Source organism: Rousettus aegyptiacus, unplaced genomic scaffold, assembly GCF_014176215.1.
Source record: "Rousettus aegyptiacus isolate mRouAeg1 unplaced genomic scaffold, mRouAeg1.p scaffold_m13_p_3, whole genome shotgun sequence".
Classification (NCBI taxonomy): domain Eukaryota; kingdom Metazoa; phylum Chordata; class Mammalia; order Chiroptera; family Pteropodidae; genus Rousettus; species Rousettus aegyptiacus.
In genome coordinates this window covers 95,010,184-95,024,180 of record NW_023416306.1, presented here as the reverse complement: position 1 = coordinate 95,024,180, position 13,997 = coordinate 95,010,184, and the positions used below count along the sequence as shown (strand labels likewise).

Below are 13,997 nucleotides of genomic sequence, written 5' to 3'. Positions count from 1 at the left end.
AATATCACGGAAGTCAGAGGCAGAAGGAATCAATGTTAAAGTAGTAAGAAATGCCAATTCAGATTATGGCTGCATCTTGATTATAGCATAATAATGATTTTTAATTCATTATCACAACTAGCCATTTGTCAAATCTAGGAGTAACTTTCACTAGTTCTTGAATCAATATTTGTACTTACTGATTGTTGCTTAGATATCCTAATTTAAAAATAGATAAATTGAGTAATTTTTATCTTTTTCCTGAAAGATGGGTTTAGTACTTTATTCCTTTAGTCAGTCTTCCATGTATATTCAGTTTATATCCTGTACAATTATTGAGTAGAATGTTTGATATATTTATAAAGATGTTTTATTATGCAAATAGAATATTTCAATGATTTTTTTAATGTAGATACATCTATTAGCCTGTTTATGGTTTTACTTATCATTTCTCTTTTATTCATATTCTCATATATTCTCCATAGATCAGAATGTCGTTTCACATGTTTGTTATCACTTGTTTTACTTAAAAATAAGGTTTAGCAAAAATAGAAATTAAAAAGGCTTATTTCCTTAGTTGTTTCCAACTCTTAAAGCACTCTATGATTGTTACTTTTTTTCCCCTACACAATTGTTTCTTTAGATATTTCTAAAAATCTGAAAAGTCTCGATATATATTTTTATGGTAATTTTTAATCTCTAAAAAGTTAATAAAATTTAAAACAGAATATCATATGGTAGTTTATTTAGATGTGATTTTTAGAAGCATGCTTATATTCAGCCAACAGGTGTGTAATGAAAACCATTTAATTAATGAAGATAATAATTTTAAATATAGCTTGATCTTAATTTTATTTTAAAAAATAGCATTTTCTAATTTATATGGTAATATTTAGATTAGTAAAATACAAACCAAAAATTGCAATTGAATAGCCAGGGTACTACAAACATATTATTTTGTTCATATTCAACATTACTTTTACTATTTTTGTTGCAAAAGATACCTCATTTTTAGAGAATACAGTAGTATTATTTACGTTAATTCTTGTGGCTTGGTGAAAAAAAAATGTTATAACTCCTTTACTTAATGGGATTCTTCCCCTGTGACAGTGCAAACGGCTAGAGCAGGAGCTTCATCATTTGAAAGAGCAGAACCAGACTTCAGCAAACAACATGAGACATCTGACTGCTGAAAACAATCAAGAACGTGCTCTGAAGGTAAATCTCTGTTCCTTCTTGCAGGCAAATTAAGGTTGTAAGCCCTTGGTGCCAGCTTTCTGTGCTGCATATATCAGTTGTGTACATTTCAGCAGAAGTGAGCTGTGGTGTTTGCCAACAACCCCTTCTTTAAACACAGATACAGCACCCTTCTGCTATGGCATTATTTTTCTCGTGTATGTGTACACGAAAACAACATATTTTCTGAATTTTGAGTTCTGATCTATTATTAACTTTTGGTACATTTTTGGTTCATTCTGTTTCTGATTTTTATATGTTGTTACCTTTTGTAGTTAATAAAAAGTGGCCACACTAAAAGAAAAAGAAAAATCATGCACCTTTCTTCCCATCAATATTTATTATGCTAATTTTTTAAATGACTCGTAATATTAGTAACCCATAGAACTGACACTCCTTGAAGGGTATGTGAATATATTTGAGAATCGAAATAGTACTTAAAATGTTACTTATTACCAAAAGAGAAAGAAAAATTATGTTCTACTAGAATTTGAAACAAGTGTACATTTCATGACAGTAAGTTCTGTTTCATTGTACTATAGATCCAATAATCATGAAAAAGGAAATTATTTTGATTCTATTAATTATATGTATATTTTTAAGATGCTTATGACTTTCCATTCTTCTTTTTTGTCTTTCCCCCAGCATAATGCCCTTGACCTAGTAGTGGTCCTTGCCCTCAAGGTGTTTCCATTCTCATTAACAGATTAAAAATAAAAAACAAAAATATGTCCATGGGAAACAAAAAATTCATTATTGTTGATATTGTACAGTAAAAATAAAGATATATTACCCAGGTGATTTTATAGTACTTTATCGTCTTGAATTTGTTTTTTGCTGCCGATTGCAGAAGAATATTATAGTATTAGCAGTGTAACCCACCACTTACTAAAATTGAGAAAACATTGGCATTTTGATGTGGAAAATATTTTTAATCTGTCCAAAAAGTGTGAAATTTAGTAGAAACCAGATTTTTCTACAAAATATATTTAGCTTCATTTTGAAATTTTCAGTGGTAGGGCTTAAAATAACTTTTATCATTATTGTTTACGGTACTTTGTCTTTTTCTCTCGAATTTATAGATAGAGCAATAAATGGGAAAGAAAAGACTTGTAGATTGCTGTGATTATTAATTAATTACCCCCAAGGAGTTTGCTCTCATATGAGTAAAATTAAGTATAATATTTCTTAATAATTGCAAATCAAAAGTAACATTGTTTTAATGGCAGCTTACATTATTGTGTGTTAATTTATTATCAGCTTTAGGGGACAGATTTCATAGCTCTGTGTGATAGCTATTTCCATTTAAAACAGGACCTAAAATAAAAATTCTTGTTTATTACGTGCATAATACTGCATCGTCTTTATTCTGGCATTTTTGGTTGTATATTTATTTTAAATTGGATTAAATGGCAGCTTCTCTTTATCGATATAAATAGATACACATTTCTAAGAGGCTGTTAAAATTAGAAGGTGAATTTCAAAACAAAACCCAAACCCCATAAAATAGAAATCTCTATAAACTGTAAACTATATAGTTTAAAGTGATATAAAACAAAATACATTTTTACTCCTGACAGATGTACTTTGATATACTTTTCTGTGAAAGTCTCAGATTTTAAACCTTCATAACTTCATCTATTAATTAAGCCAACTTAAATTTTTTGGAGAGTAAGGAGTAAATAATTTTTTAAAACTCTCTCATCAGTTTAATCTTTTTAAAGCTTGTGTTCATTTTAGCTTTTCTTAAAATGTCATAACACTGGCTATAAATCATTTTTTAGTTATTTTTTGCCATATTTCCTCATGTGAAACATTAAATTTATGATAAAAATTAGCTCATTTACAATACATCAGCTTTATTCTGAAATATTAAAAAGTTTTTTTTACCTTTCAGGGATTTTGTTCTTTATTTAGTGCTTTTATTATTGCACTCTGTATCTTCAAGTTGCCATATGTTATGAATAATACGGTTATTACCAAGCTCTTTGATTGATGAATTAACTGTTCATCTCCTTTCTGAGCAGTAGTGCATATCTTCTACAATTCACTTACAATTATCCTTTCTTTTGTTTGCCGATTTAATATTTAGTTAGTATCTAAATAAGATTTTGGAAGACTTTTTAAAAAGAGTCACATTCTCTAGGAGCTTTTGGTCTACCAAAAATATTTCTAGTATTTTGTTATAAATAGTACTATTATATTATCACTAATAAAGGTAAACTTGAATAGGGCGAGAGCTAAAAATTCATGTTTTATTTAATCGCATTATACTGAAATTCCTAAAGGAAACAATCCTAACGTTATGTTTGGGAAAAAATTAGTTAATGGTCATATATTACATAGAACTTTCCAATTGATGATTATAGAAAATACACAATTATCATACAAGGAAATACTTTTTAATAATCTTGTGCTATTTGAATAATAGCGTCTGTTTATTCTAATACTCAAAATTTTTTTCTGAATTTTTTGTGGTAGAGCATAAAACTGGACTTTTGGTGATCATTTAGACATTATTTTTGAAATAGCATGGAATTATACTGGCTAAATTTGCTAGCATGACACTATATTTCTACTTTTATAATATTTGCATTTTCCGTAATAACAAATTAAACACAGTGGTACATACAAGACAAGAGGCCGAGTTTATACTGATACTAGTCTGAGTTACTTTTTTAAAAAATGCAGTTATCATTAATATGTTGGCTAGGTGGAGGGCCAGGGGAGGGATGGAGCAATTAGGGGGGGGGTTGTTTTATGCACTGTGTACATATCTAACCAATGTACTGTATACCTGAGACTAATTAAAATAAATAAATAAATATTTTATGGAAAAGCTTATTTTTTCCTTTAAAATAAATTTTCTTTACTTACGTTAAGAAATTGGTTTCTTGAAAAACAATTTTAGACATTTAATGTTTTTAAAAATAAATTTAGATTTATCGAATGAATGTGCAGATGTCAGACTTAATAAGAAATTATATATATATGCCTTCCTTTTGTCTTTTGTTTTATTTATTTACCTTCCTTATCACATATCTTTAACTTCCTACCATTGAACTTCTCTACTGTAATTCCAATGAAAGAAAGTCATTCTTTCTGAGATTATAAACAACCTTCGATGACTAAACTCGTGAAATTTACCATTCCTTATCCTATGCAATATCCCAGTTAACCTGACTAGAACACATTTCCATCTTTTTGGCTCTGCCCTCTTGAAATGCTTTCCTGTCGTTCTTTGTTGATATAGCCTCAACATTTTTCTTTACTTTAATTGCTATTCGTTAGCTGATGCATCTATTTCTATCTATTTCTAAAGAGTTTCTAAATGTCCCCCTGGGTTATGCAATTAGTCCTTAATTTTTCTTTCTTAAAAAAATTCTTTTTTAAAAATTTTTTAGAAAAGTTTTAGGTTCATGGCAAAATTGAGCACAAAGTACAGAGCTCCCACATACCCCCTTGCCCTTGCCCCCAGCATTCAGCAAGAGAATGGTACGTTTGTTATAATCCATGGACCTACATTAACGTGACCCAAAGTCCATAGTTTACATTAGGGTTCACTCTTAGTGTTGTACATTCTAGGAGTTTTGACAAATATCTCTCACTGTAGTATCATATAAGAGTTTCACTCCAAAAATTCTCTGTGCTCTGCCTGTTTATTCCTTTCTACCCCCAATACCTGCCAACCATTTATCTTTTTATTGTCTCCATAGGTTTGCTTTTTCTAAAATGTCACATAGCTGGAATTATGCAGTATGTATATGTAGCCTTTTCAGATTGGCTTTTTTCATTTAGGAATATGCATTTAAAGTAGCTCCATATCTTTGAATGGCTTCTTAGGTCATTTCTATGTAGTAAGTAGTATTCCATTTTTGGGACGTACCATAGTTTATCCACTTAGCTACAGAGTGACATCTTGGTTATTTCCAGATTTTGGCAATTATGAATAAAGCAGCTATAAAATGTGCATGTATAGGTTCTTGTGTAGACATGAGTTTTTCAGCTCATTTGGGTGAATACCAAGGACTGCAATTGCTGGATTCATTGTAAAGAATATGTATAGTTTTATAAGAAATTTCCAAATTGTCTGTTACAAAGTGTCTGTACCATTTTTCACTCCCACCAGTAACGAATGAGAGTTTCTATTGCTTCACATTCTCGCCAAAATTTGGTGTTTATTTTGTTGTAAACTTGTCTCCTCCAATTTTATCCATTTATATCCCAATGACTGCCTTGTCTGCCCTTCCACTGGTTATCTTAATGTCTCTTTAAACTCAGCAATTTTGAAACCAAACCCCTAATTTTACTCCTGAAACCTTCTCCTTTCTTTGGGAAGAAGTCAAGACCTGAGTCAGATAGTATTGACTATATAACTTATCATTTATTCCCAATTATATGCTGTTTGCCTTACTGTAGAAGCTGGAGAAGTTAAACACTTTTTCAGCGTTTCTTTTTGCCAGTGAGCCATAAGAGGTGGGAATAGAAGCCAGAGGTGGGAGAAGAAGTTGCAGTGTCTTTGAAAAAGTTCTTGTTTTCCAGACATAAGACAGATGCGTCAGGCACCATCCCTCCCCTTCTTATTACCTTGAATACTTATTTGCTTCCTGGAACTGCAGTAGCCGGTTTATAGTCATGAGGAATATGCCAAGAGAACCCGGCCTTTAATATCATTGAGCCTCTTAGCCAGTGAACCACTTTGAGAACATTAAGTACCTGTATCCTGATTTTTTTTTCTGGTGACAAATAGTGCCCTATGTTTTAAATTGATCTTAATAGTTTTTTATTATTTACTTCCAAATTGATCAGTTAACATCTATTAGTTAATGGTTTTACCGTACTCCTAGACATAGGGTAATATAATTAACATAATCTCCATTCAAGCTCTAACCCACCACAAAGCAACTTAGCATCCAGTTTTGTCAGTTTTGCAACAGTTATTTTTTCCCTGTTTGTTCTCCCATATCTGTTATCCTACCTGTAACTTATGTCGTCATGATCCAAACAATAGTAATACTCTCCATAACTAACTTTGCTGTCTTCAGTTTCTCACATCTTTAATCAGTTGTTACACGTCCATTAGCTATCATTATAAAAGTGATAGGTGATACTTTACTACTCAAAAAACTTCACTAAGTCTTGAGTTTTCATCAGTATAAGAAAATGGAAATATCCTGAATGAACCTCCTGATAAAAACAATAAAAAAGGATGGTTTAAATTTGTATTTAAAGAATATTTTACAACATTACTGAGATGAGAATATAAGAAATTTGAAAATGCCTAAAACAAAGTGGAAATGGAAAGAAAAAAAAATGAGAAATAAGTGATTGCCTGAAGCCATCTTTTAACGTCAGTACATTCTTCAAACCTTGGTGAATTTGAGCTTCTGTTTTAATGGCTTCGAGGGCAAGACAGACAGGAGATACAACTCAGAGCCTATTTAAACCAAAGATTGTAATGAGCTATATGCTCTCCTGAAGCCTGTATCCTAGATGGCCACAGCGTTAGTATTTAGGTGAACAGGGGTCAAGCCCCTCTTACAAAATAAGACAATGAGGTAACTTGACTTTCGTAACTGTAGAAGGGGAATAAAATCTCACTTTTTCATCCATAGTCCCCTTTCAGGCAGATTTAGAACCACACGGGTTGCCTGAATTCTTGCTTTATGTGTGGTTCCAAAATCTGAGGATTTAATTCAAAGTAGCCCTACTCTGGAGGGCCCACAGACGGCAGACCAAAGCAAATTGCCTTCACATTAGGCCTGTAATATTATAAATTTCAAAAACCTTGAGCTATCGAAAAACATGAGCAAAAAGCACTTCTATTGAAAGTCAGTAAAAACAAGGCAGCAGCATCATGTATTTTAACAAATAGTTCACATATTCTACTTATTACAGGTGTTCTAATTACAAGTGTTTAAATATTGTATTTAAAAAGAGATGCTTGAGCAAGGAAAATGACTAAAAATAATCAAGTAATTGGGAAAAAATAGATAGAACTGATAGAAATTTAAAAGAAAATAATTAGAATTGACCAGCAAACACATCGAACAGTAGATTTCACACAATTTAAGAAACTGTTAGTAAACCAGAAGGTAGAGCTGAAGCAAGTATAGAATTGGAAGCCAGAAAGATAAAGAAATGAAAAATATAAAAGAGATTAAAAGACGTAAAAGATGAAGTGAAAAGTTCTAAAATAAATCTGTTCAGAGTTATAGAGGAGATAATATAGGGAACTGTGAAAAGGGAGGATACAAATAAGTAATGACTGAGAGTTTTCCAAAATTGTCAATGATACAAACATCTGATCTAGGAATACCAAATGAATTCTAAGTATGACAGCTTGAAGAAATTGCAGAACATTGGAGTTAAAGAAAAGCTCTTAAAAACAACCATTAGAAAAGACATTTACAAAGGAATGTCAATTAGACACACTTCTCAACAGTAATAATGAAATAATATCTTAAATAGGCTGAGACCAAAAGAGGGAATAACTTTTTAAATATACAGAGAGAAAGTAACTGTCAAGAGCAAGAGTGACATAATAAAAATCTTAAATTGCTTTCTTTTGTATATGAAATATAATCCAAATGTATGGAATTTAGGACTCCATACTGTAGTTTTAGCCTGCTTTTCTTTTTTTTTCTTTTTTGGAGCCATTTCTCTCTCCCTACTCTTGGTAAACCCAAGCCATCCTCAATACTTAGAGTTTCCAAAATGTGTTGTGTTTTTTAATTTCCTCTAGTTACGACTTTTATTTGATTTTGTCTAGTATTAGTTCATTGCTTACATGTCATCTTCCTAAATCAAAAACTTCTTGAGCAAAAAGGATCATAGCCTTTCATGTTACTGTTCTCTTGGAATTTAGCACATTGTCATGTTTTATAATCGGTAAGTTTTTGTAAATCAATAATAAATTTTGAAGTCATTATATTTATTAAGTATCTACTAAGTTCAAGACATGGAGGACATGGAATTCTGTTATAATATTGTCTTGATCATTACTAACTGCCCAACTAAAACTCTCTAGAAGGATTTCTGTTCTGTGCTAAAGTTTATTTGCTTATGAATTGAACAATGCAGTATCAGGTATCTTAGTTTTTTTACTATCGGCTAGAAATATTGATAGAAAGATTTTATTTGTTTATTTTGTCCTTTGCTGTTTAGAGTTCACTGCAGGATAAACTCTTTTAAGAGACTGAGTAATGAGCAAGTATATTTTATATTTGATAATAGTAATAATATAACTTTATGATGAAATCCTATATTGGGGTGAATTATTGGTCACTTTCCTATATTAGCTATGTTAATGGACTGCCTTTGATATGCTTAGATGATGCCACTCTTTTACTGTCTGTGGGATATGGTTTTGGATTATTCTAGTAGATCGACTCTGGTAATGAATTTTGAATTTAAAAATCCTGAATTTCCCATTTACTAGTTATATAGCATTCAGTTAAGTCAGTTAACTTCTCTGAGTATTGGTTCCCACATTTGTAAGATAGTGAGAGCAGAGATATTGTTACAATTGCTAAAATGTATGGACACTCTATTTAGAGTATGACACATGCCTATGTTCCATCAGGTGTGGTAGTAGAAAAAATGTGTTGTAGGTGTCAGTCACCTGTTTTCTTGTCCTTGCTCTTCCATTAACAAATTATATCATCTTTGTCAAGTTACTGTATATCTTCAAAATGAAGAGGTTGAAACTAAAGTACAATGCAAGGAAATAATACATACTCAAGGCATATTTGTACTCAGACATTTTAAATTCTATTTGATTTTTTAAAAATTAATACTGATTGTGACCCTCTAAGTTAACCATGTTGGGTGACAGTTCTCCCATGAGTTTTTTGTATTTCTGCATGTCTTGTGAGCAGAGGCACTAATGGCCTTTGTTCCGAACTATGGTCTAAGGGATATTTGTTTAGCAAACAGCCTTGGAAAATAGAGATAGTGTCTCCCTCTAAAGCAGAGTATTGATTACTAGCCAATATAATAAAATATAATAAAAATAATAAAAATAATATCTCCCACTGAGGTAAAGGTCAGGCAAGTTTGCTTGCAGCATATTATACTAGATTGGGCTTCCCTAAGCTGGGAAGTCAGCTGTGACGCAGTCCCACTACATGTGCAGTATCTACCTGGTTCTCTTCTGTGTTGCCCCCATGGGAGTTGGGGGCCAACGACAACCTGTACGAATGTGAAGCTGATGCTGTTTGTGCTGAACCTGAATAAAGGTCTTTGTCTGTGACCCAGAATTCTTGTGTCTTCTGCCAACATATATGAAACTGGCAAGCTAATTAGCTTGCAAATAGGATACCATTCACAGTTCTTAAAAAAAAACACATTTTTTTTTTTAAATATTTTATCTTCCTCAGAAGATAGTCTTAAGTTTTAGTTTGTATACTGTGGATCTATCAGTAATACATCTATATACTCTCTACTACATAGATGATTAGATATAGATATAGATATAGATATAGATATAGATATATAGATATAGATACATTTTTTTTTGAGGATCTGAACTGATTACTCTGTAGAATATTATTGGTTCTGGCACCTATCTTCAATGTCATTCTGCGGATTTTAGTTTCTTCTATGTTGGATCGCCTGTTTTCTGGATTCTACTTTTCTCCTACTCAACTTAGTAATGCTTCATTTTGATGGAGCATACTCTCTGTTTCTTGATAAAGGATACATGAGGGTTAAATTTTTAAAAGACTCTATGTCATTACTTCAGTGTAGATTCCTAGAAGCAGAGTACTTGAATAAACAGTGTGAACATTTAAATCCAGATTCTTGGACTCAATTTCAGGATTACTGAAGCAGAATATTTCACAAAAGGACCCAATAATCTTGCAGTTTAATTTTATTATTTTAAAAACTTTTTAAAATTAAATGTATCTTTTAACATTTACATGTTCATTAAAACTGGCGAGATACCACATCATACTGATTGGAATGGCTAAATAAAAATACACTTGTAATACTAATTGTTGACAGGATGTAGAGAAACCAAATCTCTCATACACTGCTGATAGAAATGTAAAATGAAACAGCCACTTTGCGTAACAGTTTGCCAATTTCTTATAAGTTAAACATATACTTACCATACAAACCATCTATTGCACTACTGAGTCTTATTCCAGAGAAATGAAAATTTATGTCCACAAAAACTACATACAGAAATGTTCATAGCAGGTTTTATTTATAATTGTCTGAAACTAGAAAGAAGCCTGATATCTTTCAGTGGGTTGATGGATCCACGTCCATACAGTGAACTATTGCTCTGAGTTAATGGCATTATATCAATGTCATTTTCTGATTTTGACAATATACTATGGTACATACATCATGTTATTACTGAGAGAAGCTAAATGAAAGCTACATGGGAACTCTTTTTTCAAGTTCTTGTGGATCTTGAATTATTTCAAAATAAAAAGTTATTAAAAAAATTATACATGTTCACCATAACCAGTGGAAAAAAGTGCTAAGATATATAAAGAAAACTAATAATATCCCCCTTTCCCCTCTCATAGTTTCTAGGTCTAGTTAATCTTGACTAAGGAATTACATAGTAGATATCCCTGTCTTTTACATAATTTTAGTGGATTCTACATTGCACCAATTAGTTACACATTTACCATGACACTTTCTATTTCCCTTTATAATTTAAAGTGTCACTTTCATGGTTCCAATATATGGTTCCTCTCTGAGTCTGGTTTTATGATTGCTTTGTCACTTGACTGTTTTGTTTTGCTTTTGCTTTTCATGTGTCTCAATTTTTTATTGAATGCTGGACATTGGGAGTGGACCAATGGTTCTTCTTTAGGCCAGTAGTGTGAGCATTGAGTTGATCTACTCAGGAGTTGAGCTGGATTTGGGTTTTGTTGCTGTGCTTACTGTCAGTGCATCATAGGTTTCAAATTGCTTTAGTAGCTCGTTACTGTTACCTTATACTTAAGATGGAGGGTAGGTGCTGGAGGATTTTTCTTAGCATTCGTGGTTCACCTTTGGTTTTTAGTTGACCCAGTATATTTGCACCTCAGAGGGTGTCTTACTCTACACTGTTGCTCTTCTTCCATCAACAGAATTCTGTTTTGTAGTTGTTGTTTGGGAACGGAGAGTTTTTTGCTGCAATGGTAAGACAGTCAGTCCCTTTGTGCCTTGGGCTTTGGGGTGGTGCTTTCTTAGAGTTCTTTTCTTTGACAGCCAACCTCTGACTTGTATCTGTGGCGGGTATTATATAGGAGAGTGTTTTTCCTGCCCCTTTCCCAGTTATAGAAGCTATCTAGTGGTATCGATATGGAATCTTAGACCCAGGTCTATTTCCCCCCTCTCACCCTGGGATACAGAGAGTTCTTTATTCTACCATTCCCAAACAGTGTGTGAGAGTGTGTGTGTGTGTGTGTGTGCGCGCGCGCGTGTGTGTTTTCCTGTGCCCTATGTTGCTGCCTCTCTTTCACCTATATGTGGCTTTTGCTGTGTTCACAGAAGGCTGTAGGTGGGAGAGTGGGGTTGGGGGGCTTGGTTCCTTTCCTTAGCAGCAGCCAATCCTTCCCCATACATCCTACATGTGTGTATCACTGAGGGAAGCTCTTTCTGGTTTCCTGCCCTGCCTTTGATATTTCTCATGAGCACCTAGCAGAGCTTTGTGAAAAAGAACCTACCAGGAAATGCAAACCTCCATTTCTCCTTGAAGTCTTGTCCTTCCTTGAAATTAAGACGGTTTGGTGCCCTGTTAGTTTAGCTTTCTAATGAGCTCAAGTAAAGTTACAACCTTGTGCTTTATTTAGCTTACCATAGAGTGACAGTAGTTCCAGCTTTTTGTGTCCTAGACGTTATATCTACTATTGGATATTGATATTTTTCTGTCATATTTAAATTGTTTATTTCTAGAATTAAGTTTTAAAGTTTTTATTAGTGGATGTAACAAATTTTATTGAGTTTTTAACGTTGAACAATTCCTTGAATAAAGTGTTGGGTTTGATTTGTCGTTGTTTTTCTAAGAATACTTAAATGACGTTTATAAGTCTGCTTTAACATAGCACTTGCCAAGTGCCAGGCACTGTTACTAGTGCTTTACACATATTAAAGTATTTAAACTTCAGAGTGACTCTGTGAGATCGGTCATGCAACTCTTCCTAATTTTATAGGTGAAGAAACTGAGGAACATGGGTTAACTAACCTAACCAGTATAATGGATAGTAATAATTGGTGGACCTCAGATCTGAACTGAGGCAGTCCATCTCCAGAGTTCACATTCTTAAATATACATGAAATCCACCTAGAGTTTAGGGGGTTATCTGGTAATGTAGCAAGATTTGGGGGGAGAGTAGATATTTCTGTAATTAAGGGTAAGTTTGAATTTATTTTGTCTGTTCAGGGTGTGTGTGTGTGTGTACATAAATATATATGTCTGTTAGTGTTTTTCCTCACTTTTTTTCTATTTGTTTTTGTTTGCTTTTTCTTAGTCCTTTGTCTCTGAGTATTATTTTTTTCTCACATTTTACAGCTTTGTTGATATATATTTTATATACCATAAAACCCACTTATTTAAAGTGTACTATTTAAGTATATTTACAGAGTTTTTCAACCATCACCGCAATCTAATTTTAAAACTTTTTCAACACCCACCGGAAACATTCCATATACATTAGCCACCACTTCCTCCTTCCCTCCTACATCCTTCCCTCAATCTCAGCCAACCTCTAATCTACTTTTTATCTCAATAGATTTGCTTATTCGGTATATTTCATATCAATAAAATCATACACTATATGGTTCTTTGTGACTGGCTCACTTCGCACGATATTTTCAAAGTTCATTCATGTTATAGCATGTATCAGTACTTAATTCATTTTTATTGATACATAATTTTAATTGTACACATATATTCTGTGTATCAGTTCATTAGCTGATGGACATTTAAATTGTTGGCACTTTGGGGTTGTTATGAAGAATGCTGCTGTGAACATTCATGTATAATTTTTGTTTAAACATGTTTTCATTTCTCTTAATTATATACCTAGGAGTGGAATTGTTGAGTCATGTTTAGCATTTTTGAATTATTGCCATTACTGTTTTCCAAAGTGATTGCACCATTTTACATTCTTACCAGTCGTGTGCGAAGGTCCAAATTTTCCACATCTTGGCCAACATTGTTTTTTGTTCGTTTTTTTTTTTAGCCATCCTAGCAAGTGTGGGGTGGTGTCTTATTATGGGTTTGATTTCAATTTCCCTAATGACTAATCTTGACCATCTTTTCATACATTTATTGGCCACTTGTACATCTTCTTTGGAGAAATGCCTTTTCAGGTTTTTTGGCATTTTTGAATTGGGTTATTTGTCTTTTCATTGTTAAATCAGAAGATTCCTTTGTATATTCTAGATACAAGTCCTATGTCAGGTATAAGATTAGCAAATAAGTTTCCCATTCTGTAGATTGTCTTTTCTCTTTTTTGATGGTCCTTTAACAAACAAAAGTTTTTATTTTGATTTAGTCTAATTTATCTATTTTTTAGTTTTGTTGCTTGTGCTTTGGGTTCTTATCTAAGAAGCCTTTGCCTACCTCAGAGTTACAAAGATTTACATCTATGTATTCTTCTAGTTTTGTAGTTTTAGCTCTAACATTTACATCTATGACTAATTTTGGGTTAATTTGGGAGTATTGTTAAGGCAGGGGTCCAGATGCTTTCTTTTACATTTAGATAGCCAAATACGGTTCTCTCTGTACCGTTTGTTGAAAGACTCTTCTTTCTTCATTGAATTGTCTT

The 13,997-nt window shown here is 32.6% G+C and overlaps 1 protein-coding gene across 4 annotated transcripts in view; it reads left to right on the top strand.

Moving 5' to 3' along the window:
* The window catches only part of MIPOL1 (mirror-image polydactyly 1), a 231,853-nt gene that overhangs the window by 101,655 nt on the left and 116,201 nt on the right, over window positions 1-13,997 (top strand). For all 4 annotated transcript variants that reach the window (XM_016138601.2, XM_016138599.2, XM_036238290.1 and 1 more), the window contains one exon: window positions 1,090-1,197. In XM_016138601.2, coding sequence (XP_015994087.1) covers window positions 1,090-1,197 — 108 coding nt within the window. The remainder of the gene's footprint in view (window positions 1-1,089; window positions 1,198-13,997) is intronic.